This window comes from Genypterus blacodes, unplaced genomic scaffold (assembly GCF_046128005.1).
Source record: "Genypterus blacodes isolate CSIRO-AG114 ecotype Tasmania unplaced genomic scaffold, CSIRO-AGI_Gbla_v1 ptg000156l_1, whole genome shotgun sequence".
Taxonomy (NCBI): Eukaryota; Metazoa; Chordata; class Actinopteri; order Ophidiiformes; family Ophidiidae; genus Genypterus; species Genypterus blacodes.
In genome coordinates, this window is record NW_027466957.1 from 679,474 (window position 1) to 705,157 (window position 25,684).

General features: G+C 47.6%; 2 protein-coding genes across 4 annotated transcripts; one reads left to right on the forward strand and one right to left on the reverse strand.

Annotated features, from left to right (window-relative positions):
* Nucleotides 1-325: 325 nt before the first annotated feature.
* tmbim6 (transmembrane BAX inhibitor motif containing 6) lies at nt 326-4,149 on the forward strand. Of its 2 annotated transcripts, none has more exons than XM_076166824.1 (10): nt 326-479; nt 979-1,063; nt 1,166-1,274; nt 1,905-2,025; nt 2,138-2,186; nt 2,370-2,467; nt 2,556-2,635; nt 2,757-2,857; nt 3,035-3,110; nt 3,207-4,149. In XM_076166824.1, the coding sequence occupies exons 2-10, from the start codon at nt 1,008-1,010 to the stop codon at nt 3,228-3,230; spliced, it is 714 nt and encodes a 237-aa protein (XP_076022939.1). In that variant the 5' UTR covers nt 326-479; nt 979-1,007; the 3' UTR covers nt 3,231-4,149. The 2 variants fall into 2 exon arrangements, with proteins under 2 accessions (XP_076022939.1, XP_076022940.1); XM_076166825.1 differs by having other exon boundaries at nt 378-474.
* An 804-nt stretch (nt 4,150-4,953) lies between these two features.
* Nucleotides 4,954-25,526, reverse strand: nckap5l (NCK-associated protein 5-like). Of its 2 annotated transcripts, none has more exons than XM_076166822.1 (13): nt 25,371-25,526; nt 14,669-14,754; nt 11,249-11,389; nt 11,058-11,126; nt 10,932-10,970; nt 10,696-10,815; nt 10,341-10,433; nt 7,001-9,939; nt 6,772-6,901; nt 6,524-6,596; nt 6,073-6,351; nt 5,809-5,960; nt 4,954-5,432 (listed from the first exon to the last, which is right to left on the reverse strand). In XM_076166822.1, the coding sequence occupies exons 3-13, from the start codon at nt 11,387-11,389 to the stop codon at nt 5,166-5,168; spliced, it is 4,302 nt and encodes a 1,433-aa protein (XP_076022937.1). In that variant the 5' UTR covers nt 14,669-14,754; nt 25,371-25,526; the 3' UTR covers nt 4,954-5,165. The 2 variants fall into 2 exon arrangements, with proteins under 2 accessions (XP_076022937.1, XP_076022936.1); XM_076166821.1 differs by having other exon boundaries at nt 7,001-9,957.
* Nucleotides 25,527-25,684: the final 158 nt, after the last annotated feature.

Here is a 25,684-nt window from a genome sequence, read left to right on the forward strand (position 1 = left end):
GACACTTAAGCGGGATATTTGTCAAACTAGCCTCTAGCAAGGGAGCAGCAGGTGAACCGCAGCAGAGCTCCGGGCAGGGTGTAGCTACTTTCAAAACATGGAGGCTTTCGCACTGCACTCGTAGGTCGGCCATTTTAGATGTACCGGAGATATTACTGTGTGACACAACCGGAAGTGATATTTCACGACTAAGACGACGTTTACATCACTTTTCAAGCCTTTTACTCACATCGAATTTGCTTTAAAATAACTACACAACTGGATATTTTATTTAAACGTAGCCATTGTGGTGCGACTCGTTAATATTCCACATCTACGTGATTAGGACTACAACTTTGTAGGCGTTTCTTATTGACATCACTGTTGACTGACGCGCCCCCTTCTCTACTAAATACACGTAACGTTGTCCAAACAAAAGTAAAAGCGACAGCAGGAAGAAGAAAGAGCGTAAGGCAGTTGGAGAGGAGAGGCACAGTACGGTGTGTTAATATGTTTAAATTGTGCTCTTGACTAATGTAGCAACGACGCTAATTCACCCGTCGACGAACAAAACCGACGTCGAACTGTGTTGACATCTTAGCAAATGTTGTCTGGACGGGTTCGTAATCTAATGCTAGTGACGTTAGCTAGCGTTAGCCGATACTATGACAGCGTCTGCGTCAAACACGGTCTCGCTCGTCTCAGCGTCGCTCGGTTATTATTAGCGTAGCACAACATTATATTTAACTGTATTTAAGTATCAGGTTTCAATTTATGTAATAATTATCCGGTAATTGACGCAGTTTCTCCTAGAAACAAACGTGTTAGCTTGTATTAGCCGAGCTCGAGCGCTAGTTCTGGCATGCGGGGGCTTACTACTTAACTTACTACGCACTTGTAACGTGACGTTAGCTGTGTAGTCCATTAACAGAAGGCTGCGGCTGCTAGTTTGGATCCCGACCTTCCCCGTGTGTAATGATTTTCCGTCTGAATTCACAGGAGATCAGATCCCATCCCCAGGTTTCATCATGAACGTTTTCGACCGTAACATCAACTTTGACGCCCTCTTCAAGTTGTCTCAAATGTAAGTACGCCTGCAGTATCTCTCTCTCTCTGTGAGTGTGTCAGGTGTGTGTTACCAGCTGCTGTCTCCGGCCAGGTAATCATTGTGGTTTGTCCTCCTCAGCTCTGATTCGACCCAGGTGCATTTGAAGAATGTGTACTCCAGCCTGGCAGCCTGTATGTTTGTGGCTGCAGCCGGAGCCTACGTCCATGTGGTCACACGGCTTTTCCAGGTAACTCTAGGCTCTACTGGAGACCACTTATTCAATTTTAAAGCCCACCAATGTCAGTTCAGTTTGCCAGTGGCTGCATACTTCTTGTGTAGGCGTTTTTTTTCATTACAGAGCAGCATTGTGAGCAACATTCCTACCTTTCTGTTATCTTCTCCGATTCACTGTTCCTATGTTGACATTCAGTGTCTCTATTGTTCATTGATAAGAGGAAGTGATTCTACCACATGTTGTTCTGAGTCACACAATCATCATAATCACCATGGCTAGTAGATAATGATGTGCAGTGTGTTGTGCAATTCCTTTCTTATGAAGCTCTGCAGACACAGTTGAGCCATTAAAGGTACCACAGGTTAAAGTACAGTGAAGGGTGAATCAGGGTAAAAGTCAGTCGTATTTTCGTTGTTATAACTGAGTGCTGGACTCTTGTCTGTTCCCTGTGTCTCGTAAATGAGTAAATAAACCTTTTGAAGTGACAAAATCTTCAAAAGAGCCTTGTTTTCAGTTTAAATGCAACATTTTAGAAAATAATTGTGTATCCAAGATGGGAACAAATAATCACGTGACACTAGTTCAAATGTTTATGTGATATGTGGGATGTTAGCCTTAAATGATCCTTTCCTTTGTTTCCAGGGCGGCATGCTGTCTGTGCTGGGGTCACTGGCCTTGATGTTCTGGCTCGCCATGACTCCTCACAGCCGTGAGAATGAGAAGAAGAGACTGGCTATCCTGGCTGGCTTTGCCTTCCTCACAGGTAAAACCATGGCCTTATGGGAGGTTTATGGAGTATAAGTGTTTACATTTGAATACGTGTTTGTATTTGGTCATGTAAGTTTAACAGTTGACCTTGCTCGTCTCCTCTCCAGGTGTCGGCCTTGGCCCCACGCTGGACTTTGTCATTGCCATTAATCCGAGGTATGGAGTGTTACTCAACACCTGCACATGAGCACGGAACATGTGGCTGATTTACAGTTCAAACAAATTAACCATGAATGATGAAATGGTGACGTCAGTGCTCTAAAACCAAACGGATAATTTCATCACATCGGTGTAATTATCTGTGAACATGTGTTGACTGAATCATTTGTTTCACCTCAGCATCGTTGTGACGGCTTTCGTGGGAACCTCCGTGATCTTCGTTTGCTTCACTCTTAGCGCTCTCTATGCCAAACGCAGGAGTTACCTTTTCCTCGGAGGTAAAAACGGAACAGAGCACACACACAGGTCTTCAATCCTTCCGATCTCAATGCCTGTTCCATTAAAATAATACGTTTATCTTCTCAGGCACCCTGATGTCCGGCCTCTCCCTCCTGTTCCTGATGTCGCTGATGAACTTGTTCTTTGGATCTGTGATGCTGTTTAAGGTATTTTAACCACAGCCCCCCTCCCCCTCTTACTTCAATCATTTGTGCGGGGCTTTAGTAGCAGCAGGCCGCCGTGCTGCATGTTGTAAATATGTTTTTTGTGTCGTCTATCTCTTCACAGGCACACATGTACCTCGGGCTGTTCATCATGTGTGGATTTGTCCTGTTTGACACTCAGCTCATCATTGAGAAAGCAGAGAATGGAGACAAGGACTATGTGTGGTAAGAACAGGAAACGCTTAACATTGACTCCAAGGAGAGATTGTATATTTTAGAGATATTAAATGGGTTATGGGATTGGTTGATCTATCATAATAATAACTTAATAACTTAACCCCTTCAGCCCCAGAGAGCCCACAGGAGTTTGACCCTTGACTCATAAACGTATTTCTTTCTAAGGCACTGTGTGGATCTGTTCCTTGACTTCATCACCATCTTCAGGAAACTGATGGTCATCCTTGCCATGAACGATAAGGTAGTTTGTTTGTTTTGTTCTGTTCTGTTTTGTTTATCACTGCGTATCCTTAAATGATGTGGTGTTGTCATGACAGTTTTATTACCCCTTTTTCAGGACAAGAAGAAAGAAAGGAAGTAGAAGCATTTACGAGTGGCTGGAAAGGAAGAACTGTCTGTCAGAAAAGGCACAACTTGCGATGCATTTGGTGCTTTCATTTTCTGTCTTCATTCTTGAATTAACTCCTATGTGGTCTTATTATAATTGATGTTCCTTTTTTTTGATTTTTAAACTTGCAGCGGGGGTTGAATGTATGGTAAACTAATTGCTAGTTCATTTCTCGGGCTGTAAAGGAAGATAGACTTAATGCTGCAGTAATCACGCTTGGCCTGTAGAGGGGAGTGTTACCCTATAAAGGCTCCCAGAACCCTGAGCAGCATTCGTTGGTTTTTTTTTTAGTGCCATACAATAATTCCTTTATAGATTCCTTTAGGTCATGTGAGCTTTTGAGTTTGATCATTGTTTTAAGTTGCATTACTTGAGTCATTGATTTGCTTCTTTCTAGGTTTCCTCTAATCTCTTTAAGTGGAGTGTCACAAGGAACTGTTTCCCATTATATTGACAACAGATCCCCTTTTTAAGAGATAATTCCCTTGAAATTGTACAAAATTCTGTTGTTGACCAACACTCAAAAGCCAAACTCACTAACGCTAACTGATAATGAAAGACTGTGAGACTCATTACTCTATACATAAAGTGGTTCAGTTGTATTTGAAGCCTCTTGGCGGTCCGGATGTTGGTGCAGGAGGAAGATTCAGTGCCATCTGTCAGTATTTCAACTTTGACAGCCAAGACGGGCGAGCGATTCAGACTACTCCGATCTCCTATTGTAAATTTGTTTAAATATCTGTTGTCTAGAAATTAGGTTGCCAAATGTGATGTTAACCTCACGATTTTTTGAAAGTGTATACTGTGAAGAACTTATTTTATTGATGTACAATTGAAAAATCCAATAATTTGATACATTTCCTCAAATAAATGTTGAATAGATTGAACCAAACCGATGATGTTTGCATTCCTTTACCTTGACTGATCACTGATGATTTAAAATGGATTCACACCAAGAACTAAATCAAAATGTTTTAATTAGAAAGTTGAAAAACGGCAGTAGGTACATACGACCTCTATTGGCTAGGGAACAAACGGCAACAGAGATGATGACATACAAGATATGAACATAATCTAAAGCCAGGAGACTGCAATTTTTCACAGATTACAAAAAGATGGCTGCAACTGATGTACATTTCACTTAAAATAAATAAATAATAGAAATACATATTCATTGAATAATGTAGCCATTTCTCTTATCTATGTTATTATTGCTGGTATATATTACCTTTAAATGTATTATGATTTCAAACAAGACATATTCTGACAACCTTTCCTTGGTTGCAAAATAATATCAACATGGTCAATAAAGTTGTTTATACACTAAAGTTGTGATGCATGGGATTAGCAATAAATCACAGACACATTCATTTTTCATTGTGATCTTTTTTCAGTACGTTAAGTTGTGTAACGATGTTGAACAGAATGATGTATCGGTACGGTATGTAAGCTATTGGAGCGCGGCGGCGGCGTCACCGCTTCCATCAAGTACAGAACCGACATCCCTCTACTCGGTTGACGAGAAAGGAACCAGACAAAGTTCAACCCAAGTCCATTTTTTATCAGGAATGACAACTTTTGTGCTAATCTTCATCTTGGCCATGCTTTTTGTAATCCTCTACATGAATTGTAAGTGTCCACAGTCAAAAAGTGAAAGTGAACATACTATAATATTTTGGTGGCTTTTGGCTTCACGTTTATTGGAAATCCTGAGAAGTCCATCAATCCATCTTTCCAGTTGCAACAGAGACAGATGGACGCTGAGATGCATCACCATCAGAAAATTCTTGCGGATATCAACATAGCACAGTTTTATGTTTTCCCTCAGCCTGCGTGTCCTCCTGTCTCTAGACTAGGAGACGTTTGCTTCTCCTCCTCCTCCTCCTCCTCCTCCTCCTCTTCTCTGGATCATCCTTGGCTGCCACAGGATGACAGACTGTCGTACAGAGAATCGCTGAGTGACTCGGGGGTCTCTAGGACCTGAGGGCGGCTCGGGGAGAGCGCTTCTTCTGGCCGCTCCCTGAGCAGCTCCAGCCCGGCCTCGCGGCTCATCTCGGGAACGCTGGGAGTGCGAGTCTTCCCCCTGCGGCTCAGCCCTGACTGGGCAGGGACGGGCAGGCTGCCTGGGTCCACCACACGGCTGGAGGAGGAGGGGGGACCGCCTGCCTTCATGCTCTGAATGGACGCAGAGAAATTGGACATGTTTTAGGTCACGTGTTGCATTTTACATAATACCTTCAGGCCACTAACAATAGGCTGCAGAAACCATCCAACTGAATCTTTAATATTCTGCTGATTAATTATTTCTAGAGGGAGAATGTGGCGCAGTGTTTTACATTATGTAAGATACCACTGCAAGTTCCAGAATGCATCCCTACTGCCTGTGAAACGTTTCCACTAAGAGAGGGATCTGGCCTTTGTGAATGTTACAGCCACCAGTTTTCAAACAACAATGGATAAACGGCGTTAGAAGCTTGAAATCAATCCAGCTTTACTTGAAACAGATTTGCCTTGAATGCAATTGAAAGTAACGGACTGCTCCCATCCTTACCCCTCTGAATGGTGAGCCATAGGTAACGGCTTCCTCCTCTTCTTCCTCCACTGCCAGGTAGACCTCTGCAGGTCCTGCTGGGGTCTTCAGGTTGGGGAAGGTCCATGTTTTGGTGCGAGGAGAGAACATGTTGGCTCCGTGGGCCTCTTTGTCTGCAGACGGATGGATTACAGACATACTTTGACCTGTTGTCCACACTTCAAAGAGTTGGAACACCGTGAAAACAACTAAACATGTTGATGAAGGAGTATTCACGGTATTCACCTTCACGGATGACGCCGGCTGTGCTCCTCCCCTCCAGCATGCCGCCATACTGAATGCTGGGAATCAGCTGTTTGTGTGCCACGTAACATTCCTCCTGTGAGGTCATCTCCCTGTCCAGAGTGCGGGCCCGTCGCCCAGCTCTGCCCGGGGAGCCGGACGAGTGGTGCTCGGCCCCGACCCTCGTCTTGGACAGTCCCCGTCCTGCTGCACCGCTGCTGCAGTCAGGGAGGGGGAACGTCCCGATGCCACTGTCCAGGGTGTAGGTGGAAGCTCCAGAACCTGCGGAGGAGAAGGGGAATCCAACATGAGCGGGAAAATACTTCAATTAAAGAATGAAACACACACCCAGAGGAATGAATGTGAGGCAAATGTATTCACTCCTAATTTCACTTTGCTTTAGATTCCGATCTCTTGCATTCTTGATAAACTGACAAACTCCTTCTTCTCTCACCTGCAAAGAGTTGGGAGTGAACTGAATCAGCCAGGTTCTCGTCTGATGTGATGTTGCAGATTCTGTCTGATCCCTGCAAGACAGAACATCACACACACAAACACACAGAGCAGCAAATCAACACAGAGGCTTTAAATAACACTTTATAACTACTTTTCACAGGTTGACAGTTTCACGTCTGCATCCTACTTTGTCGTGTGTTTGTCCCGAGACACCAGCAGATAAAGTGAACAGTTGCACACACACACCTTCTCCATGTCATCCCGGCTGGCGGTGAGACTGATGATGTCGCTCTGCTGACTGAACACCGGCTTGGAAGTCTTGCAGTCGAATGAGAGCCGGCGCTGAGGCAGACTGATCATGTCCTTCCCGTCCACTCTGTCATGCATAAAAACACAGACATGTTACCATAACGACACACGGACAGTGGACGGTTACCTCTGCACACACTTGGACCCCCTTGGCCTCGGTCTTCACCTGTTTAGCAGCTGCTGCATGAAGTTATCAGATCGTGCTCCTCTGTACATGACAGCCAGTTGTCCCTGAGCCTGGTCCATCACCACCTCACACGAGTGACCTCTGCCCGACCTCTCCACGTACGCCCGCTCCTCCTCCAGCGCTCGCCTCAGCCCCTCAGCTTTCTCCATCAGGGTGGAGATGTTCAGCCCCTCCACTCCCTCTTTACACCTGGTGGCCATCTTGACCGAGTCTTTCCCCACCGAGGGGATGTTGATCTTCCACTCCCTCTTCTCGTCCTTTGCTTTGGTTGCGTCGGTCTTGCGGCTCAGCGCCGGCAGCTTGCTCTTCTTCAGGCCGAACCAGCTGGCGATGCCGTTGGAGGCTTTTTGTTTGACCTCTGTGCTCTGTCCTCCTTTGTCCTGCTCCTGAAGCTTCAACATGTTCTCCTCTATGCCCTTCATCACCTTCTGCTCGATGGCCGACTGCAGGCTGGGCACCGGCTGCGGCGTCTTCTCTTCCTGGTTGTCGGCGGCCGGAGGTCTCGGCGGAGGCGGCGGGAGGCTGTCGCCGTACGTCGCGCTCTTCTTCCCTTTCCCACCGACCTTCGTCCTCTCCTCTGACCTGGATGAGTAGCGCTGGGCCTCTGCGGGTTTGGTCCCTCTGTGCACGGAAGGACCCTGACAAGGTTTGGAGGGAGACTTAGGGGGAACTTTGTTGGGGCTGTTAGCAGCTTTAACACTGTAGGGCAGGTTCAGGGAGCCGGGACACTTCATGTTGTTGCGTAATACCTGGGGAGCGTCGGCGTTGGGGGACGGAAGACCGATTCTGCTCTTAGAACCTTCTGTCTTTGTCACGCAGAGTTCAGGTTTGACCGGTGCTGGACCGGAGGCCAGAGGTTTCGCCCCCGATTCGTACAGCGGAGCACAACCTGAGAACTTTAAGCTCACACTGCTACTTTTGGGTTTCCCGTCCAGAGAGTCTGTGTATTTTGAATGTCTGTGCTCCTCTTTGTGATGTTCGCCGGGCCGCTCGGCCGTCTTGCTCCTTTCGTCGCCGCGGGTGACGTTGCCTTCGCCGCACGGCGTGTTTGCATTCGCCGCGTCCGTCGGCCTCACGCCCACTTGCAAATCCTCGGAGCTCCTCAGTTTACCGAGCGCCGCCAGCCTCTCTTTGAAAGCGTGGTGGCTGGAGTCGGCCTGGGGTCTGGCTGACGCCGTCCCAGGCCTCTTAGGGATGGAAGAGGAGTCGTTCCTCCTGGCTGGAGGCGGAGGCGGTGGCGGCGGCGGCTGCCTGACCTCACAGCTCTGCAGGGGGGCCTCCCTCACCTCCCTCACCTCCCTCACCTCCCTCACCTCCCTCACCTCCGTCTCCTGCCTCTCTCTGGACCGCGAGTATTGAATCCGGCCCTGAGTTTTGCTGAGGGCCGAGGCGTTGGGCAGACTGTGGTGGTTCACCCAAACCGGACTCTCTGAATCCTCGTCTTCCTCATCCGATGTGGACTCTGACGTAGAGGAGGAAGACTCTTTCCGTTGGGAGGAAGGGTTGAGTACGCTCTCCGGTAGAGACTTCACCAGCTTCCTTTCACTGCCGCTCCCCTTTGTTTGAGACGGTAGCGTAGTCCTCTTCTCCGGACCCTGACACAGCTCCTCTTCTCTGCTGCTGCTTGTCATATCGGAGACGTTTTCATAGTGAGGGACCCTCTGAGATACTTTGGGCGAGGAGGAGGAGGAGGAGGAGGAGCAGGTGGAGGTGGAGGAGGGAGTGACGGAGCTAATCTTGGCTTTGGGTGCAGAGAGGCTGCTGTAGGTGATGTCCTTGGTCGGCGGCGAGCAGATGTCCTCGGGCTGCGGTGGCGAGGTCGGGGCCGAGTGTGTGGCCGGGTAGGACTCTGACCTGGTGGGCGGCGGCGGCGGCTGCCTGCACCTCTCTGTGGTGGTGGCTCTGCGTGTGGGAACAGGGGAGTGGTACACCTCGTAGTTGTTTGTGCGACAGGGGATCCTGGAGTTGCGGGTGAGCTGCGGGCTCAGACGGACGGGGGGGGCCGGAGGCGGAGGCTTCTCCCCCATGGAGGGGATCTTCAAGAACTTGAGCAGTTTGGACGGGGAGTTGACGGCGGTGGCCTTGACGTCGCTGAGGCAGGACGAGCCGGGGCCGACGGAGGAGGCGGCCCTCACCGAGGCGGCTTCCTGCTCCGCCTCGTCTTTCTCCGGGGCGGCGGCAAAGCTGTTTGACGTGGACGTGCTTTGCTCCGTGTCACAGTGGGTGGGAGCGTCCTTGGCGAGGACGGCAGGCGGCGGGGAGGCGGAACAGAAGCCAGTGAGCTCTTCAGAGGCGCCGGGGTTTAGACTGTTCTCCTGCTCCATCACCTCCAGGCTCTGATCCGCTGCGTCTGATGATTGAGGGGCGGCGCCTGACATTTGCTGGTGGTCGTCACTCTTGGTGTTTTGTCTCGACGGGGGAACAGACTCCGCCATTTTGCTCTTACTGTGACATTCACTTATAGCAGCTGTGGGAAGTGCATGGCTCTGGTTGGCTGCTGGGGCTTTGGGAGGACTACAGACGTGGTTGCAAGGCTTAGGAGGAGCATCAGAGCTCCTCTTGCAGTGTAGACAGCAGGCGCTCCCTCCCTCAACCTTCACCGCCCCGTCACCGTTGACACGTTGGTGCGCGTCGGTGTCGGAGCGCGAGCAGTGGCAGTGTGTGTGGTGGGACTTGCACTGTAGAGGAAGGGGGTCCGCCGTGGCTAAAACAGCCTCGGTAGACATGAGCACCTGGCTGTAGTCGCAGAAAGACAGGCTGGTGGTGGAAGGGTGGAACTTCAGAGGGTCCGTCTCCTCCATCTTGCGGAGAACCTCCAGGATGTGTGCTTTCTTCTTGAAGAAAGGAGACAGAGCCTCCATGGAGGCGGCGGGGCCACGGGGGCCGGGGGAGGCGTGTTGTGTGCGGTAGCCGTTTCCCTTTGGACAGAAAGAGATCTGTATCAACACACACACACACACACACACACACCACGTCAATGAGCCACAAACAAACTAGTTCATCAAAAACACGAGACCTTTTACGAGCACGCGTAAAGGAAACAAGTGTGAGGGAGATTAGCCACGGGGGCTCTGAACACAATGCATGACCTTCATATTATAGGCTCTATCTGCCCGCAGCTCTGTTTACGCACACACACAACGCCTTCACACACACTTAAAAAAATATAAAACCCATAAATTTAAAGAGACAAAAAGTGAATGTGCTTAACTTCAAATGCCAAACAGAAACTATTTAATACTGAGGTCACAAACTGTGGAGAACACAGCAAATGTCAGATGGTTGAACTCTTTCTGTTATCTGTCTGCGTCCTGATCACCTTGGCCTGTGCTTCAGTCTGTGCAGGCTCCACCTGTTTGCCAGAGTCATTGTGCAGCTGTGCATTGTAGTCTGGGAGGGGTCCCTGCTGGACCTGTAACCAGAGAGTCATGAGGCAATTATGATGACACTGTATACACTACAGGCTTTTGTTTACACACACAACTAAGAGCTACATTGTCCCCGGCATCTACTGGGGACAATAAAGAGAGACGGAGATCCATTTACTGACATACTGGCGTCTGAAAGAATGAGGATGAAGCGTCGCACACATTGGCAGATCTGTACAGTAGATGAAGGTGAATGGTGTGTGAATGAGGGGAATGAGGAAGGCGGTGCGTGGTGCGTTCACTGACCTGGTAGTGAGATGTGGGGTGATTGGGGAGCTTCTGCTGGAAAAGCTCACAGAGCGCTCGGTTCTGTCTCTCCAGGTCAAACACCAGCATCTTCAGCTTGATGCACTCCTCTCTCAGATCCTGCTCAGTAACACACACACACACACACACACAGCACAACCTCAGACTGACACCTCTGCACTCAAGACAATGGAAATCCTAAAATAGACCCACAAGAGAAGCTTTTGTTGTTTTACCTTCTGATTGAGCAGCGCTTGAACCACATGGTTCGCCACCTGGTCACAAAGAGGAGACGACCACATTTCAGACATTTGGTTTGTGACTAATCTGAGTCAAATGTACAACTTTATGAATGAACTTACTTCATCCAGGCATCTTTCATAGGCTTCTCTCTGACTCTCGTTTGCCAACAGCAGGGCAGAATTCTCCGCCTGTGAGGAAAACAGACACAAGCTGCTGTTAAACGCATCACCATTTCCACCTCTTCTCTTCTTCTTCTCTTCTTCAGATTGGTGCCGAGAAGGACGGGAGCCCAGGCGTCCTCTGTCCTTACCTCCAGCTCCCTCAGTCGGTCCACCAGCTCGCTGCTGTTGTCCTCCAGGTACGACTCCACGTCTCCCTCCTCCCCCTCCTCGTCCGAACCAAAGTCCTGATCACACATTCTCTGTTCCGTCTCATCGGACATTGTTCTCATCTGTAAGGGGAAGGTGACACTGTAACACACGGCCTCTGTCCCAAATGTGCACATCAGCAAACACAACATCAGGTAAACCGCCCGTCCTTTTGGCTGTAGAAGTCACGGTGTATAAATAGAGCGGTGGATGTTTCTTCTGCCGTGTCGATGAGATACAGTGACGGGAAAGCTGCTAAAGCCACAAAAGAGTCTCACTAGAATATTAAAATCACTTTCCCTTTCCCACATCTTCCCTTTCCCCTGTTTGATAGCATGGCTGAGTCTGATTGCCCTGCAGCAGCTCTCCCCATCTGGTCCTCCAAACAAGCCAAAACAAATGCCGGGATACCAGTTCACTGTGGTCTACTTTACATCACACACTTCTCTCATCTGCAGGAGTGACGTTAACACTGTTACCACCATCACACTCTGTTTAAAGCCTGTTTACAGGGAGCCGCCACACTTGGGTTTGGACTGCTTGTTGTTGTGAGTCTATAGAATAAAGGCGACACACGCCGGCAGCAGATCTCTTGTTGATTCCACAGATCAGAGTCTCTACTGTACGCAGAGGATTACAGGAATGACACAACAGCCTTAATCTGTCCATCCTGCGTAGCTACAGCGCCTCAGATTGAACACAGCGATAAACATGTTCCCATATTCTCCTGCTTTTGGTCCAAGGCTTCAAAGAGGATTCACGGATCAAACTGCCCGCTCCACGCTGAGAGCACCGGCTGCCTGAGTCTATGAGCATGGCACACTGCAGGGCATATGGCTGAGGACCAGTCTAGTGTGTGTGTGTGTGTGTGTGTGTGTGTGTGTGTGTGTGTGTGTGTGTGTGTGTGTGTGTGTGTGTGTGTAAGTGTCTGATGTCGCTGCAGTGGAAGGATCTAAAGAAAGAGTAGGTGGAGTGATGTGGACCCAGATCCCAGATGAGCCTCTTTCTGTCACCAACTGGCACAGGACCAAGTGGCGTTAAGCCTGATTTGAACAAGTGACACACAAACAAACCGGGTGTGTTTACATAGACACGCTAAGTATCCAACCTCAGAGAAACAGTACTGGGAACTCAGTCGATATTTTTCTAAGAAAGCAGCAGTCCAAACACATCAGGCACCTCTCGGGCCTTGTGTGAGTGGAGCTATTTGTAAAGTGTTTACAGGAAGATTATTGAACACCGCCCGTGCTCGGTGAACCCCTAAAGATCCGGAGCAGCACCGGCCAAAGTGAAACCTTCTTATTGAGCTGCAATTGACTGAACGCAGACAGATCTCCACGCGTAATGGAAGGCTGATCAATGAAGTCCATCTAAGAACGGAAGCAGATATTAGCCATCTGTTTGACCTTGGATAAGGAGCCAGCGGTTATAAATAAATCTCCTCTCCACTAATGCACGTTGAAGCTCCGGGCAGGAGGACAGAAACACACACACGCACACGTCGCTGTGTGTTTACGAACATTCAGATGTAAATTACAGCGTGTACCCAAAGACAACAAAAGCCATGCTAAATATAACATGAAATTGTGGTGCTGCCGCCGCCGCTCCCGCCGCCGCTGTGGCTTCTTTTGAATAGCTGAGATACGTCACAGGCTTTGCTGGAAACACTGCGAGGACTGATTTGAACATCTCTCACAAGCAAAAAGACTCCTGGCATCAGAGACACCGGCAAGGTCCCAAATCTGCACTTAACAATCACTCCAAAGGTCCCGTAAGAGTAAATTGCATGTGATGCTAACTGTGTAGATTCATCATTATGTGTGTTCTCTATTCAGCCTGCTTTAGATTGTGGTCATGACCCAAAATGCAACATTGAAACAGAAAGGGGGGAGCTAAACTAGTAACCGACTGCTGACAATACTACTGTTTCGATTAGTGCACAGAATCCACTACAGAGTATTAGTGTGAAGCATGCCTCTGGGACACAGTTTCAGTTTCAGATTCAACCTCTTCTAGAAAAGAGGAAGGAGAAAGACGCAGAGGAAGGAGAGAAAGCCCTGCTGGATGCTCTGTAAACTGCAGCATTGTCGCCATGCCGGGTTTGAGGGGGAACCTGTGACTAGGGCTGAACCTCGGCACACAGAGGCCCATTGACGGGGGCGAAGCAGAGGCTCAGCGTGTCCCAGTGGGGCTGCAGTGCCAGGGAGCTCCTTCCACAGAGCCTGGCAGACATACAGCCGCTGCTACTGTCAGCGCTGACAGAGAGAAGCCATGAGGGGAATGCAAAGGGAGTTAATGTTGCTGCTGAGTGGCCATGCTGCCTGTGGGGTAATGCCCCCCCCCCCTCTTCCTCGCTCTATGGTAAGATGCAATTTTCTAAGGATGTTTGTGTTCCTTACCAAGAGCAATTCATCACTAAAAAGAAATGCCTTCTGGAAAATGCAAGATGCAGTGTATCATGTTCCAGTCTTTTAGTCTGAACGCTCACATTCACTCCAGAGTGATAAGGAGTGTGTGGGCGCTGCATTTATTTACATCCTACAAGCCAGAGTATCCAGATATTCTCAGACATACAATTAAGGCACAATGAAGTTATTCTAGTGCATCTGACAGAACGCAGCCGCGAAACAAAGTAAAAATAAAACACAAAGACTGGAAAAACACACTTGTGCAGACGAGATGAAGGATTTTCAAATAGTTTTCTGTAAGAATCAATGCAAATGTCATAGATAACTGAGACATATGTCAGTTAGATGTGGAGTAGATAACAACAAAGGCCTAAAGAAACATTACAAAGTGATAAGCGAGGAGGCCAAAGTCAGTACGGCTCTTTGTGTTGCTGTTGGAAATCCTCCCCTCTCCAAACACGGCCACTAAATCCGACATTGCGAGTGTAAACAAAGCGCAGCGAGGCACAGCGATCGCAGCTTAAGGTTGCGATGGTGCAACAAAGCAGACGGGATCATGTGTTGGCCTGCGAGCCAAGTGGGCATGTCGGGTTTTTGTTCCGCAAAATGGATACCTGCATATATACATCTACACCGCTGTGCACACACACACACACACACACGGGCAAACACATCATGTGCAACCTGACACCTGAAGAGAACTAACATGTAATATATGATGGAGAAATAACCTTGGTGTGTTTTAGACAAGGTAACTCGTAGCAACTGCTGGAAAAGTTGGATTTAAAGTGTCATGGGCGTGCAGCACAGTGAGATGAGGCACCTTTGTTTATATGCAGAATACAAATGAGTCTGGTGATAAACAATAAGAGACACAAAGGAAACGGGGCAGCAGAAATGAGATCAAGTCGATGATCAATTCCTCAGGGAGAGAGAGGGGGGGGGCAGACTCACCTGTGATATCAGCTCCCTTTATGATCCGTGAAGAGGAGTCGATCTCCTGTCAGGCACCTCTGTCTCCCAACAACAAAACCAAGGAGCTGAGGAAGACAGAAAACAAGAGGACACATTTAAGTAAGCTCCTTCTTTCATTCTCATATTTCTTTGCTCTTATCTTCTTAATTACGGTTAGGATTCTTCTCTTTGTATCAATTCGAGGGTGTTTATCTCCAAAGGTTTCCAGAAAACAGCTTAGGTCATTGGCAGTCTGGAATCAGATGGTGTCTTACATCTATCTGGCTTTGGTCGAAGGCCCAGAGCAGAAACGACTCTCCTGAGAGCTCTAGACAACATCCTCATGCGTGCCGACTCCGCGGAAGTCACAGTTCCTGCTTTTATTAGATCTTAGCTCTGCCTTTGACACTATTGATCACGAGGACCTTATTGACAGAGTAAGTAAGTGTCCTGGCCAATGTGGGACTGTTCTTGGCAGGTTTATGTCATGCCTATCTAATGGGAAGATTTACTGAAGGCATTAGCGATATGATGTCTGATGTGGCTGTGCTGAAACGTGGCGTGCCTCAGGGGTTCATACTGGGCCCCATCTTGTTCTCTATCTACATGCTACTCCCAGCTCTTTTAATGAAAACATGAACATATCTTTATGTCTGCTGCATCATTCTTTTTGTCAGGCTGGTCACACTCATGCTCTAAAATAAAATGAGGATAAAACTGAGGTCCTTATTGGCACTGAGCACAATCTGGGACCCTTAGCTGCTAGTATGAAGCAAGGCTGTAGTATTCTTGGTGTTACATTCGACTCCTGTTTGGACCCTGCAGCTGGGAAAGATCTGGAAACTTTGGCATATTCTTTCCTCTGATGGTGTTGATCCTGCCCTTGTAACATCTCGCCTCCTGTAAGTCCTTGTACACCTGCCTCAGCCCAGTAACTGCAGCCCGCATTCAGCTGCTCTAAAATGCTGCAGCTCAGCTTTTAACACAGACTAAGCACAGGGAGCACATCAGGTGGAACATGGCGAGTATAAATCACAACTGTTCTTCGCTCATTCTTTACTAAAAGACCATTCCATGCTATATAAATAAACATCTTACATAAGAACCACTTAGCCTCTGCCATCCTATCTGTGTCTCCACTGACAGGACAAGACTTTGCTGTGTGTGAGGACATTTTGTTGTCAGTGGATGACAGTAGTAGCAGTAAGGGGGCTTGGGACCAAAGTCACCTCTGTGCCGGGCAAAGGCTGCGGCTTTCTCGCGCTCTCTGGATGAACAAGAAACCGGGAGGAGAGGAAGAATTTCCATTGCCCTCGGGAGATACCAGCGCGCAGCCGACGCCAGCCATGCCAAGACCACAAGCCCCCACTCCACCCGCGCTCGCTCGCTCTCCTCCTCAATCTCTCTTCCTCTCATCTTTCCTTTCATCTCTGAGTCATTGTAAAGTGTAATGAAAGAAAGATGGATGAATAATTCAGCAGACACAGCATTTAAGAAGTCTCCTTTTATGTCTTTCTGATAATAAAGGACACTTAATGTGTGTACACATCGTGTGCCACAAAACCTTCTGTTCTTATTTTTAATCCAATGTGGGAATCCCCGTAAAGACAGTTCCCTGTTAATTACATTCTGTTTCTAAAAATGCCTCCTTTATAACTTAACATGGGACAGGGCTGTCTCAAGGGGAGCAGGTGAAGTATCTCTCAAAAACGGCCAAAAGGAGAACAGGGTCTGATCCTTCTGAAATAGGATTAGAGGTGCTGAGCATCTGCCCTCTCAATCTAGGTTTTTAAAAGAGTGAGAGCAGATCAGCTATAGCGTCTAGCCCTGTCCTCACTGATCCAGCCAAGACCTGATCTGGGATCTACGCCAAAATAAGATCACAAGCCACATTACATCAAGTCAAGATTCATTTTCAGATTATTAAAGTCGCTGGCTGACGTAGGACACTAATAGATTCATCAAATATTGTGTTATTCTGATTAAAGATCAGCGTTTCAAAGAGGCTGAGGGGTTTTGGCTGTGTGCAGCCGATGAGGATGCATGGACGAGCTTCACGGAATGAGGGCAAGGCTGAAAAAGAACTCAAAGGCGACTTAGCCCAAGCTGAGAGAGGAAATGCACAAAAGCTTCATAAATCATGTCAGCGGCACACTGGGGGATTTGGCGAAGGCAAGTCTGTCTCAGGATTTGTCAAACACCAGCGATTCTGTCTGCCAATCAGAGAGAGAGCAGACTTGAAGTTAGCGTAGACAAAGTGTGTAGGCGTGAGATGTAAACAAGGTGACAAAGAAGGAATTAAACATGTTGGGGGGATGATCATCAACATGTAGGACAAAGTGGCTTTTTCTGCATACATACGCCATTAACACAACATTGTCTGCATGAATAATGAAGCTGCATCTCTGATAAATATTAAAGAGGGGCGACGCTGTGGGTGCGAAAGCTGACAGAATGGAGGCTGCTTCCTGTCTGATGTTTGGCTGCGCCGACCGAGACCAATCGTACACACAAGCAATATTTAGGATGAGGGAGCGGAGGCAGAGCAAAGGGGGGTGGGGGAGGGGCTGTATTAGGAGGTGGGGGGGGGAGCTCCCTTCCCAAAAGGCCCTGAAAGGTTGGATGTGCGCCATGTATGTCTGAGAGCAATCAAACAAGAACAGTGGCCCTCACAGGATCCATCCAAAGAACACATCTCTGCCAGGCAAAACCTCCACACCCAACCGCCACGAGGAGGAAATGCATTACGGGGCCACCGGCGTCTCCGATATCACATCAACTGTGTATTGTTTCATCACACAATCAACCACAAAAACATTGAGGCTACCCTATCCCCCACCATGAAAGCCGCTTTGGCAGATTTATGACACATTGTTGGCTGTGACCACAACAATACACAGTAAGCTCATGCCGCTTCATTCAAGATAAAACTCAGTGTCATGACAGTGCGCCGTTTGCTGTTGACTCAAATATGAACTAGCTGTGAGACGTGAGGATCACTCACCTAAACACAGAGAGACACACACACACACACACACACACACCGAAGCAGACCTGCCCTGAGGAGTCATCATCTCCTTTGCGTTCACGTCCATCTGTTCATCCAAGTCCATAAAATCAAGTCAAACATGTGTTCCCCCTCTGTCACAGCACCTAATGCTCACACGATCAATATTTTGCTATGTGCTTGATTTGAAACAGAGAACAACGTCACAGCAGATATACACACACACACGCGCAGAAGGAGAGAGAAAGAGAGAGAGAGAGAGAGAGAGGCTCAAAAACACTATGTCAGCTATAAAAATGGACATCAGCATATACGGTTGTTTGAGCCGGGCGTATTTTGGGTCACCTCACCTCGCTGTTGTCGCTTTTTCTGTCATCCAGTCAGCAAATCCCAGATCTCCTCACAGCAGAACAGAGCGTAAGGCACCAGAAAGAAGAGCAAGGAGAGAGAGAGAGAGAGAGAGAGAGAGAGAGAGAGAGAGAGAGAGAGAAGCCACAACCTTACATTTCTCTTTTCCTGTGGCAGTGGAGATGGTCTCCCTCGCCCCCCCCTCCCACGTTTACACTGCCGTCACCCTCCTCGTATGGCAAGGAAGCCGGTTTCCTCTACGCTCCTGCTGGAAAGGGCCTGTCCTTGGGCATGTGCATTGTGTGTATGTGTGTGCTGTCTGCAGAGGCTGCCATGTCTCCCATTGTTCCAGGGCGAGTGAGGCAGGCTTACTACCCCAATAGACCCTGCCTACTACAACAGCTGTGGACCAGCCCCCACCTCTCCTCGGCTCTCCTGCTCCCTTTTTCCCCTCCTCCTACAACTCCTGCCTCTCTGCCTGTGCTGCTGCTGCTGCTGCTGCTGCTGCCGCTGCTAAACATTAACCCTACAGTTGCCGCGGCCGGGGCCATAAAGGAGAGGAGGCGAGGGGGGTTGTGTTTCAGGAGACCCTACCACCATGAAGCAGACAAAGGAGGGAATAGAGAGAGGATATCCGACAGCCAAACTGTCAGAGTTGAGAACAGAGCTGCAGAGCCCTAGAAACAACCCGGGCTCTGTACTAGGAGGATTGTCTTTCTCTATCGCATTGTTAATAAGTGTGAGATTGAGTCACATGGGACTATGGGAAAGGAATTCAAATGAAGTGTACAAAAAAAAAAGTCATTACATCAGCAATAAATCTGAATTGGCTTTTTTCAGTTTCATCTCTTTAGTGTTTCAGCGCTGGCCTGCATCAGGAGTGAAGACGTGTATCTCTGCATGTCTCCTCTCTATTCGTCAGCAGCTCTAAGTTATTCTAAAATTCTGTGATTGTCTCCCCTGGTTTTTCCCCCAGCAGTGACTCATCTACTCGACCGGTTTAATTAATGAAGCCACATCATCCTCATTCCCCTCAGACATACCAGACAAACTAAGCAGGTCTGATGACAGAACGACCGGGCGCCGACGCAGCAGCAACAACACGAGGAAGAGGACATGGGTTTCGTGAGCAGAATGCGAGAGGCTAATGCAATAAAGCAGAAACGCAGGATAGACACATCCCTGCTACTGACAATGCAAACACACAGACTGGATCTATACATACACGGGTTGACCTTTGGTAGTTGACCTATTCGCTTTTTAATCTGACCTTAATTGAGTCGACAAGAGATCTGACCTGAAACAACTTCATCCCGCACTTCCCCTAGTCAAAAATGAAGCGCCCCAGGGTGCTCACATGATTGTCATTTGTTTGAAAGCCATTGTTATACAGATTTGAAGTAAACACTGGGAACGCCGGGAATGGAGAGCAGGGAGTTAGTGAGCAAAGTCACGCAGGTTTCAACACACAATAACACTGACACTGACTCAGTACGCAAAAATGTGTTTAAAGCACACAGACAGTTCTGCTGCGTCCATCCTCCCAGCTCTAACGTGAGTCCACCTAGTGGCTGAGAAGCAGAAGGAATAGACAAACAGGAGGTAGGGGCGGCGCTGTTGTAGATTAGGAATCAGCTATTTAACTTGCAAAGTGAACCCAGATAGAGAACTTCTATGAAACCTGCAACTGTACATGATGATTAAGTACAAAGATCACGTGACAAAGGGGGGCCAATGGCTGACTGTAAGTAAGGAGATTGGCATACCTCTACTGTGCCAGACAGTAATGCACACAGACATGTGTACGCCATGAATGGAACATTGAGGGACTAGTTCCCCTTCTAAGAGGGTCAAAGGCTGAACAGGCCAACTATGACCTGAATGATATCCAGTCACATGGTCCCCTGGAGCTAATGCAGGGGAAAGAGAATGACTCTCAACATAAAAGGCCTATTGTGACCCCCTCTGTCATCCCATTTCTAAAGTGAGGAGCTTCACTAAGGGTAATGTGGACGTAGATGAGAGCTGGAGACAAGAAGGACAAGAGGCGGTGAAGAGAAGGAAGCGTTCCTCTCAGGGATGAAGGAACTGAATCCAGCATGAGGACGCGTGACAGGACAACATGCATATCTGTCATACCACTGACATGACAATGACTCCCTGATTAAATGACATGTGACACAGAAAGGCTCGCCGTTCCTCACAAAAACAAATATCTAAGACTAAGACTGGAGCGGTCGGTTAGCAGATGGTCCATTTTGACTGTTCTCATTCCAGAGCAGAGGGCAGCTGAAGCAAAAGGAACTGTTAAGGAAATTCTGAATTAGAGCTATAAATCAGACTCGTGGGGTACAAACCCCCATTGAGGGTGAGACAGTTTAATAGGCAGTAATGTGCACAGCTCCATGTGAGGATGGAGAGCTAATCCACCTACAAGAAATGTGAAACCCATCCCTCTGTGTGGACGGAGACGTGTTTCAGGGTCTACAGCTGCGGCTATAATGACCCCGGCGGTGTCGGCGGAGGCCTCCTGTATTCATCTGCGCGAGGCCTCGGCTTCATCAGAACTCATTAGGAAGTCGGCAGTTGCAGCCAGTGGGCAGTCGGAGGCGGCGGCGGCGGCGGCGGCTTCACAGGCTCGTTCCTGTGTGCGGCCAAGACAAACTACCTGCACGTGTGGAAAACTCTCATTGTTATTTTTCTTCCTCGAGTCCAATTGTGTCGACTCGCTGACCTCAATAAATCCCCGACATGTGAAAATATTCAAAGAATGCCCTTTGGTTCATTTCTGTAATTAAAACCATTTGTCATGGCCTCTATAAAAGGAGGTTTCATACCACTTTAAATAGTGGAGGGAGAGGTGGTGTCCCTTGCCAACCAGACTACCAACCTCCTGGAACCAGACTGCCTGAGGAACACGTTCATCGTGTCCAGTTCCACACTACGTTTCCATGTGTGTCAGCAAAACATCTTAACTACCTGACGCTCAGTGAGTCATATTCACACCAAACTACTGAACCCTGACGTGCCTGGAAAAAATGCGAGGGTTGAGACGAGGCTCGGCGGTGAGAACGGACGAGTTAATCCAGGTCATGTGTCCACACTGACGAAGAAAGACGAGACCAGGCATGCAGAGGACGATGTCACCGGACCAGACACGCCAGTCATTTGGCGATGAGGAATCTCTGCACATCTGGCCAGCAGGCGTAGGGATTCGTACTCAAGCAGAGGTCCGTAGAGCTACAGTACGTGTCTCTGCTGAGCCAAGCATGCTGTCCTTACTCATCATCCACATCCTTTTCCTTAAGTCTGGCCAAGAGGAAGACCTATTTATGGAAGAGAATACAAGACACTATAGAAAGCTTGGAGAAGAAAGGGATATATATGGAGATCCTTGATGAAGGCGGCGCAGGAGTCTCCAAACAAACAGCTCTCTATCATATCGACAAACCGGCCAATACAGCTGCCATGGGAAACGAGTGCTGATGTTTTTCTATTTAGAATCGGGTGGAAGGAGAGGGTTTTGAAACAGGAAGCCCCTGAGAATTTCAAAACATTGGGGGCAGCAGGCGTTCAGTGAGCACCTTGTGGGAGTGGGATTAGGGGGGGAGGGGGGGCGGGAGGAGGTGCTCCTTATTTGAAGACAAATAAAAATAAACTCCAGCGGCGCACAAAGGAATGCTGTTCAATCCAGAGGGAAAGTCAAGTACCTGAGAAGAGACAAAAGCTTTGCCACTGTAGGCGTTCCTCCATTATCAGGGGATTGTGACTCAAGACAAGAATTTGAGTTCATAATCTAAGACATCGTGCTGAAGTAAAATATGAGCATTTTGTCCATTTTTGGCCAAACAGAGCACAGTAGTGGCCTGGCTGGCTTGAATTGATTAAAGCTACATTCCAAGCTATATTTTCTCTGGCCGGACTGATGAATTGAATGTTTGTTACAGCTGCAGCAGCTAAAGTAGTGTTTGGCTAACTTCAATGTTTGGGAGACCGCAGATTCCTCTGTAGGGTGGATTTTCAATGAGTCCTCTGCGTTTGGAGGGAGCGCTGAGCTTGTGCACGTTTGATAATCCATTTATTTAGTGGTCATATTGGACACGGCGGGCTCTAGAATAGTTTGTGTAGAGAAGAAACATCCAAACTGTGACTGTGCCGCTCCAGTTACATACAAATAAGCACCTACAGCTTTGAGTCGAGGCGGTTGAGTTTGAAAACAATCAATCTGAACGCCGTCATGCAGACAGTCGTGATCGTGTCTCGCACACATCTCCGGCAGTCTGCCGTCCTGCCGTGAGCTCGGTCGCACCGGGCCAACTGTGAGGGGTAATTGATGAATATTTTGTGATGCTAATGTAAGCAGCAGAAGTGACTTGGTAATCACACTACCTGCCTTCAGCCGGCATGTAGCCGGGTGATAAAGAGCTGAGGTGATAGCTGATAAGGAGCGGATCCAGCTCCGGCCTCCAGCCTATCTTCAAAGCCTCGGCTGTTTCTATGGGGGAGGGCAGGACTGCAGAGATGGAGTGACTGCAGGAGGCTCTGACCTGTCTGCGCACCCCTGCAAGACATCAAACCCACTAAATTATTATCCTGTTGCTCCTTCCTCCTTGTAAAGGTGGTGAACTACGACCTAATAAAGTCATATTTCACAGACAGACTGACCTTGAGCAGCTCTTAGAGGTTGTGCCAAACATCTCCTGCTCCATATGATCTGCATTTAACCCAACCGCCTTGTTTCAAGTTCCCTATATCAATGTCTCAATGGAACACAGATATATGTAGCAGTGGTTCTTAATGCCTTACGGTTATTGAATAAATTATTCAATAACCAAAACTGATCTGGTTAACAGAATGGACGGCCAAATTAAACACTCACCCTGCCATGTTTTTGCGCCGTAATAAAGCCCGAGCACCGTACATGTCGTCTGTACGTTTGAGCCTGCTGCAACAAGACGTGGAACACAAAGGCGTGCAGAACATCTGCGAACAATTAGAGGCGAACAGGGTGAGCGAGCACTTATACTGCCCATTACACTCCAATAAGTCACTGGCTCTGCTTTTTCATGATGTAATGCGGCGCAGCTTGCATATGCACTCTCAAAGTTGCACTGGGACAGAGCTTTGAAAAAACTTCAAGCCCCACATGCACAAGCACTCGCACAGACCGTGAATGTAATCTACAGAGTGAAGAGTGGAACCACATTGATGCTGTAGCTCTCTGAGGTCATGCATCCAGCTGAAATGTTCACGCCGCTGATGGGCCTGATGCTCAAGTCCAGCTCGTGTATAAAACAGCGCCAAAAATTCAGATTTATTCAATGGTACCCGCTCGCCGCCCTCCAATCTCATCTTTAAATTCTTTCAAATGCGTAAATCATCAACAAGTAGCACCGATAACTCAAAGCATAACTTTGCCCTTTGCCTGCATGTTTGCCTTTTTGGTAGTCGTTAAGTTTACGGCTGAAGTCAGTTTAGAAACACTTGATTCTTAAACTAATTGTCTGCAATTGCCAAAAACAACTAAATGTGACATTACATCAGCAGACAGAGGTATGCATGTACGTCACTCCTCTTCAAAAGAAACTAAACCCTGCAAATACTGAAAGATTCATCGTGCATTTCATATGAGATCTTCAATCAAATCTAAATATTTTACAGCCCAACTTTTGGCAAAAATCTGTAACCCTACACCTCAAAATGCTTCCATCTTTTTAGTGCTGTAAAAACCTGCTCTTTGTTCAGAAGATGAGACAATGAAAACAGCATGAGCATTTGTTTGGCCTAAAACCAGCAGGCACACATCATTAAGCACGCATAGTTTGCATGACAGGAAGACTATGTAATAGCTACAGTCTATTATCTAGTTCCTTTTAAATCTGGTTTAATCCCTAAATAGGTTAATAAGACTACAAGTAAACAGGTTTTACTGCCAATAAAATCTTGCAGAATACGAGACAAAGAGGAAACAATGTACTTCTCAAGATGATGGAAACATGGAGGAGGTCGCATTGACTGAGGCGCTTCATTGTCTGAGGCGATTAGAAGCAGGTTAGTGAAGTTTTCCCACGTTAGGGTTTTGTTAGATGCTGTCTTAGCTTGGATGTGTCAGAGAGCGTGAGTCACATTAGGGAACATGGGGAAGACTTCAAGGAACTAGAAACTCTTGAATCAGCCAGATCAGAGCTTCTTGTGTGTGAATGTGGAGTTAAATAGTGTATTTACTGTAATGACACCCATGCAGAGGAGTCAGGGTGTGCACTTAAAACAAGTTCTTGTAATAACAAGAAAATATGACAATAATAACAACACAGTTTCTCAAATTAAAGCCATGTTGCGTGTGAATAATGAACCACAACAGAATACAAATACTCTATTTCAACTGTTTCGATTCTCTAGAGACATTTCGAATCATCTGGCAAACCACTAGGAGGCGCTTAAAGCACAACTGGAGAAGCATGCACCACAGTTTGAGAACCACTGATCTGCTATGACAACATGAGTGACACTGCAGCAAAGAATAATGAGGGATGAATAAAAAGTTTATCTTAGAACCGATCCTGTCTTCAGACATTAGGAACTAGTCTTTACCATAATGAGCAACAGTGTTTAAATCAGATTAAAATGTGGGTACATTTTGAAAATGGTGGCTAAGCCTTGTGGGTGTTTTTATCAGTGTGTGAAATGAATTCACACTTTGATTTATTGACTAAGTTCAACACTATTGGTGCCAGACTGGTTTGGTGGAACAAAAGCTTTATAGTTGTGATATCACAGCCTCCTCTCCCGCTATACAGTACATATTAGAGAGATACTGCACTATGAAACCGTCTGTGCCAGTGTGAGAAATGGACACACACACACACTGATGTACCGTTAGTAGTCACTTGCAGCTGAGTTGCCAGTTCCCTTTCCATGTTCCTTTTTCACGTTCAGCCCTCACAAACACTGAAACGCGACATGGCGGGTTTCAAACTGAACATTATTCCGCTTAACATTAAATGCAGAACAATTTCCTGAAACTGGAGGAAACACTGAGGAAAAATGTCCATTTTTTTCTTGGGGACAGGCCCTGCAATCCCACACCGCTGTACCGACATGGGTCCCCTCCGACACGGGCAGTAATGAGAGCGACGCCCCTACGGTTCTCTCAGAGAAACACGGGAACATTTAACGTTTTACAATCACACGGATCAACAGCATCCACACCTTTGGCGTCATTTCAACACGGAGCGTCCTCGTCCCGCTGGTGTTAGAGCCGAATGAGACGCATGCTAGGTTTACTGTCGGTATTCCAAAGCCCTCCAGCAGGCTAACGCTCCACCGGATTTATCATTAAAAACTCACCTCATTTGGCTGTAAACTGTCCGGGGCGACGCTGCGGTGTCATGGTGGAGGAACGCTACAGTCTGATTTTTTGTCATCGACTGTTTAGTTACTCGTTCATTCTCTGTAGCGGCGTCCAGTCTGCAGCAGCGGCAGTTGCTTTCTTTCTCTGCCTCGTTTGGTGTTTGGGTTGAGGAAAAGTGATGTCATTGCATGAAATTGCATTACCCGCCCCAATTTTTTCATTGCTGTCCCATGCTGCCAAACATAACTTCACCGTATACTTAAAACTGCCAGTATATGTGGTTTCTCTTCTCCTAAATAGAGAATCTCTG

Coding starts and splice junctions, on each gene's coding strand:
- tmbim6 (XM_076166824.1), top strand. CDS start 1,008: ATGAACGTTTTCGACCGTAACATCAACTTTGACGCCCTCTTCAAGTTG. Junction 1,275..1,904: donor TGGTCACACGGCTTTTCCAG/GTAACTCTAGGC, acceptor CTTTGTTTCCAG/GGCGGCATGCTGTCTGTGCT. Junction 2,187..2,369: donor GTCATTGCCATTAATCCGAG/GTATGGAGTGTT, acceptor GTTTCACCTCAG/CATCGTTGTGACGGCTTTCG.
- nckap5l (XM_076166821.1), bottom strand. CDS start 11,389: ATGAGAACAATGTCCGATGAGACGGAACAGAGAATGTGTGATCAGGAC. Junction 11,127..11,248: donor ACCGACTGAGGGAGCTGGAG/GTAAGGACAGAG, acceptor TTTTCCTCACAG/GCGGAGAATTCTGCCCTGCT. Junction 6,352..6,523: donor TCACTCCCAACTCTTTGCAG/GTGAGAGAAGAA, acceptor TCTCCTCCGCAG/GTTCTGGAGCTTCCACCTAC.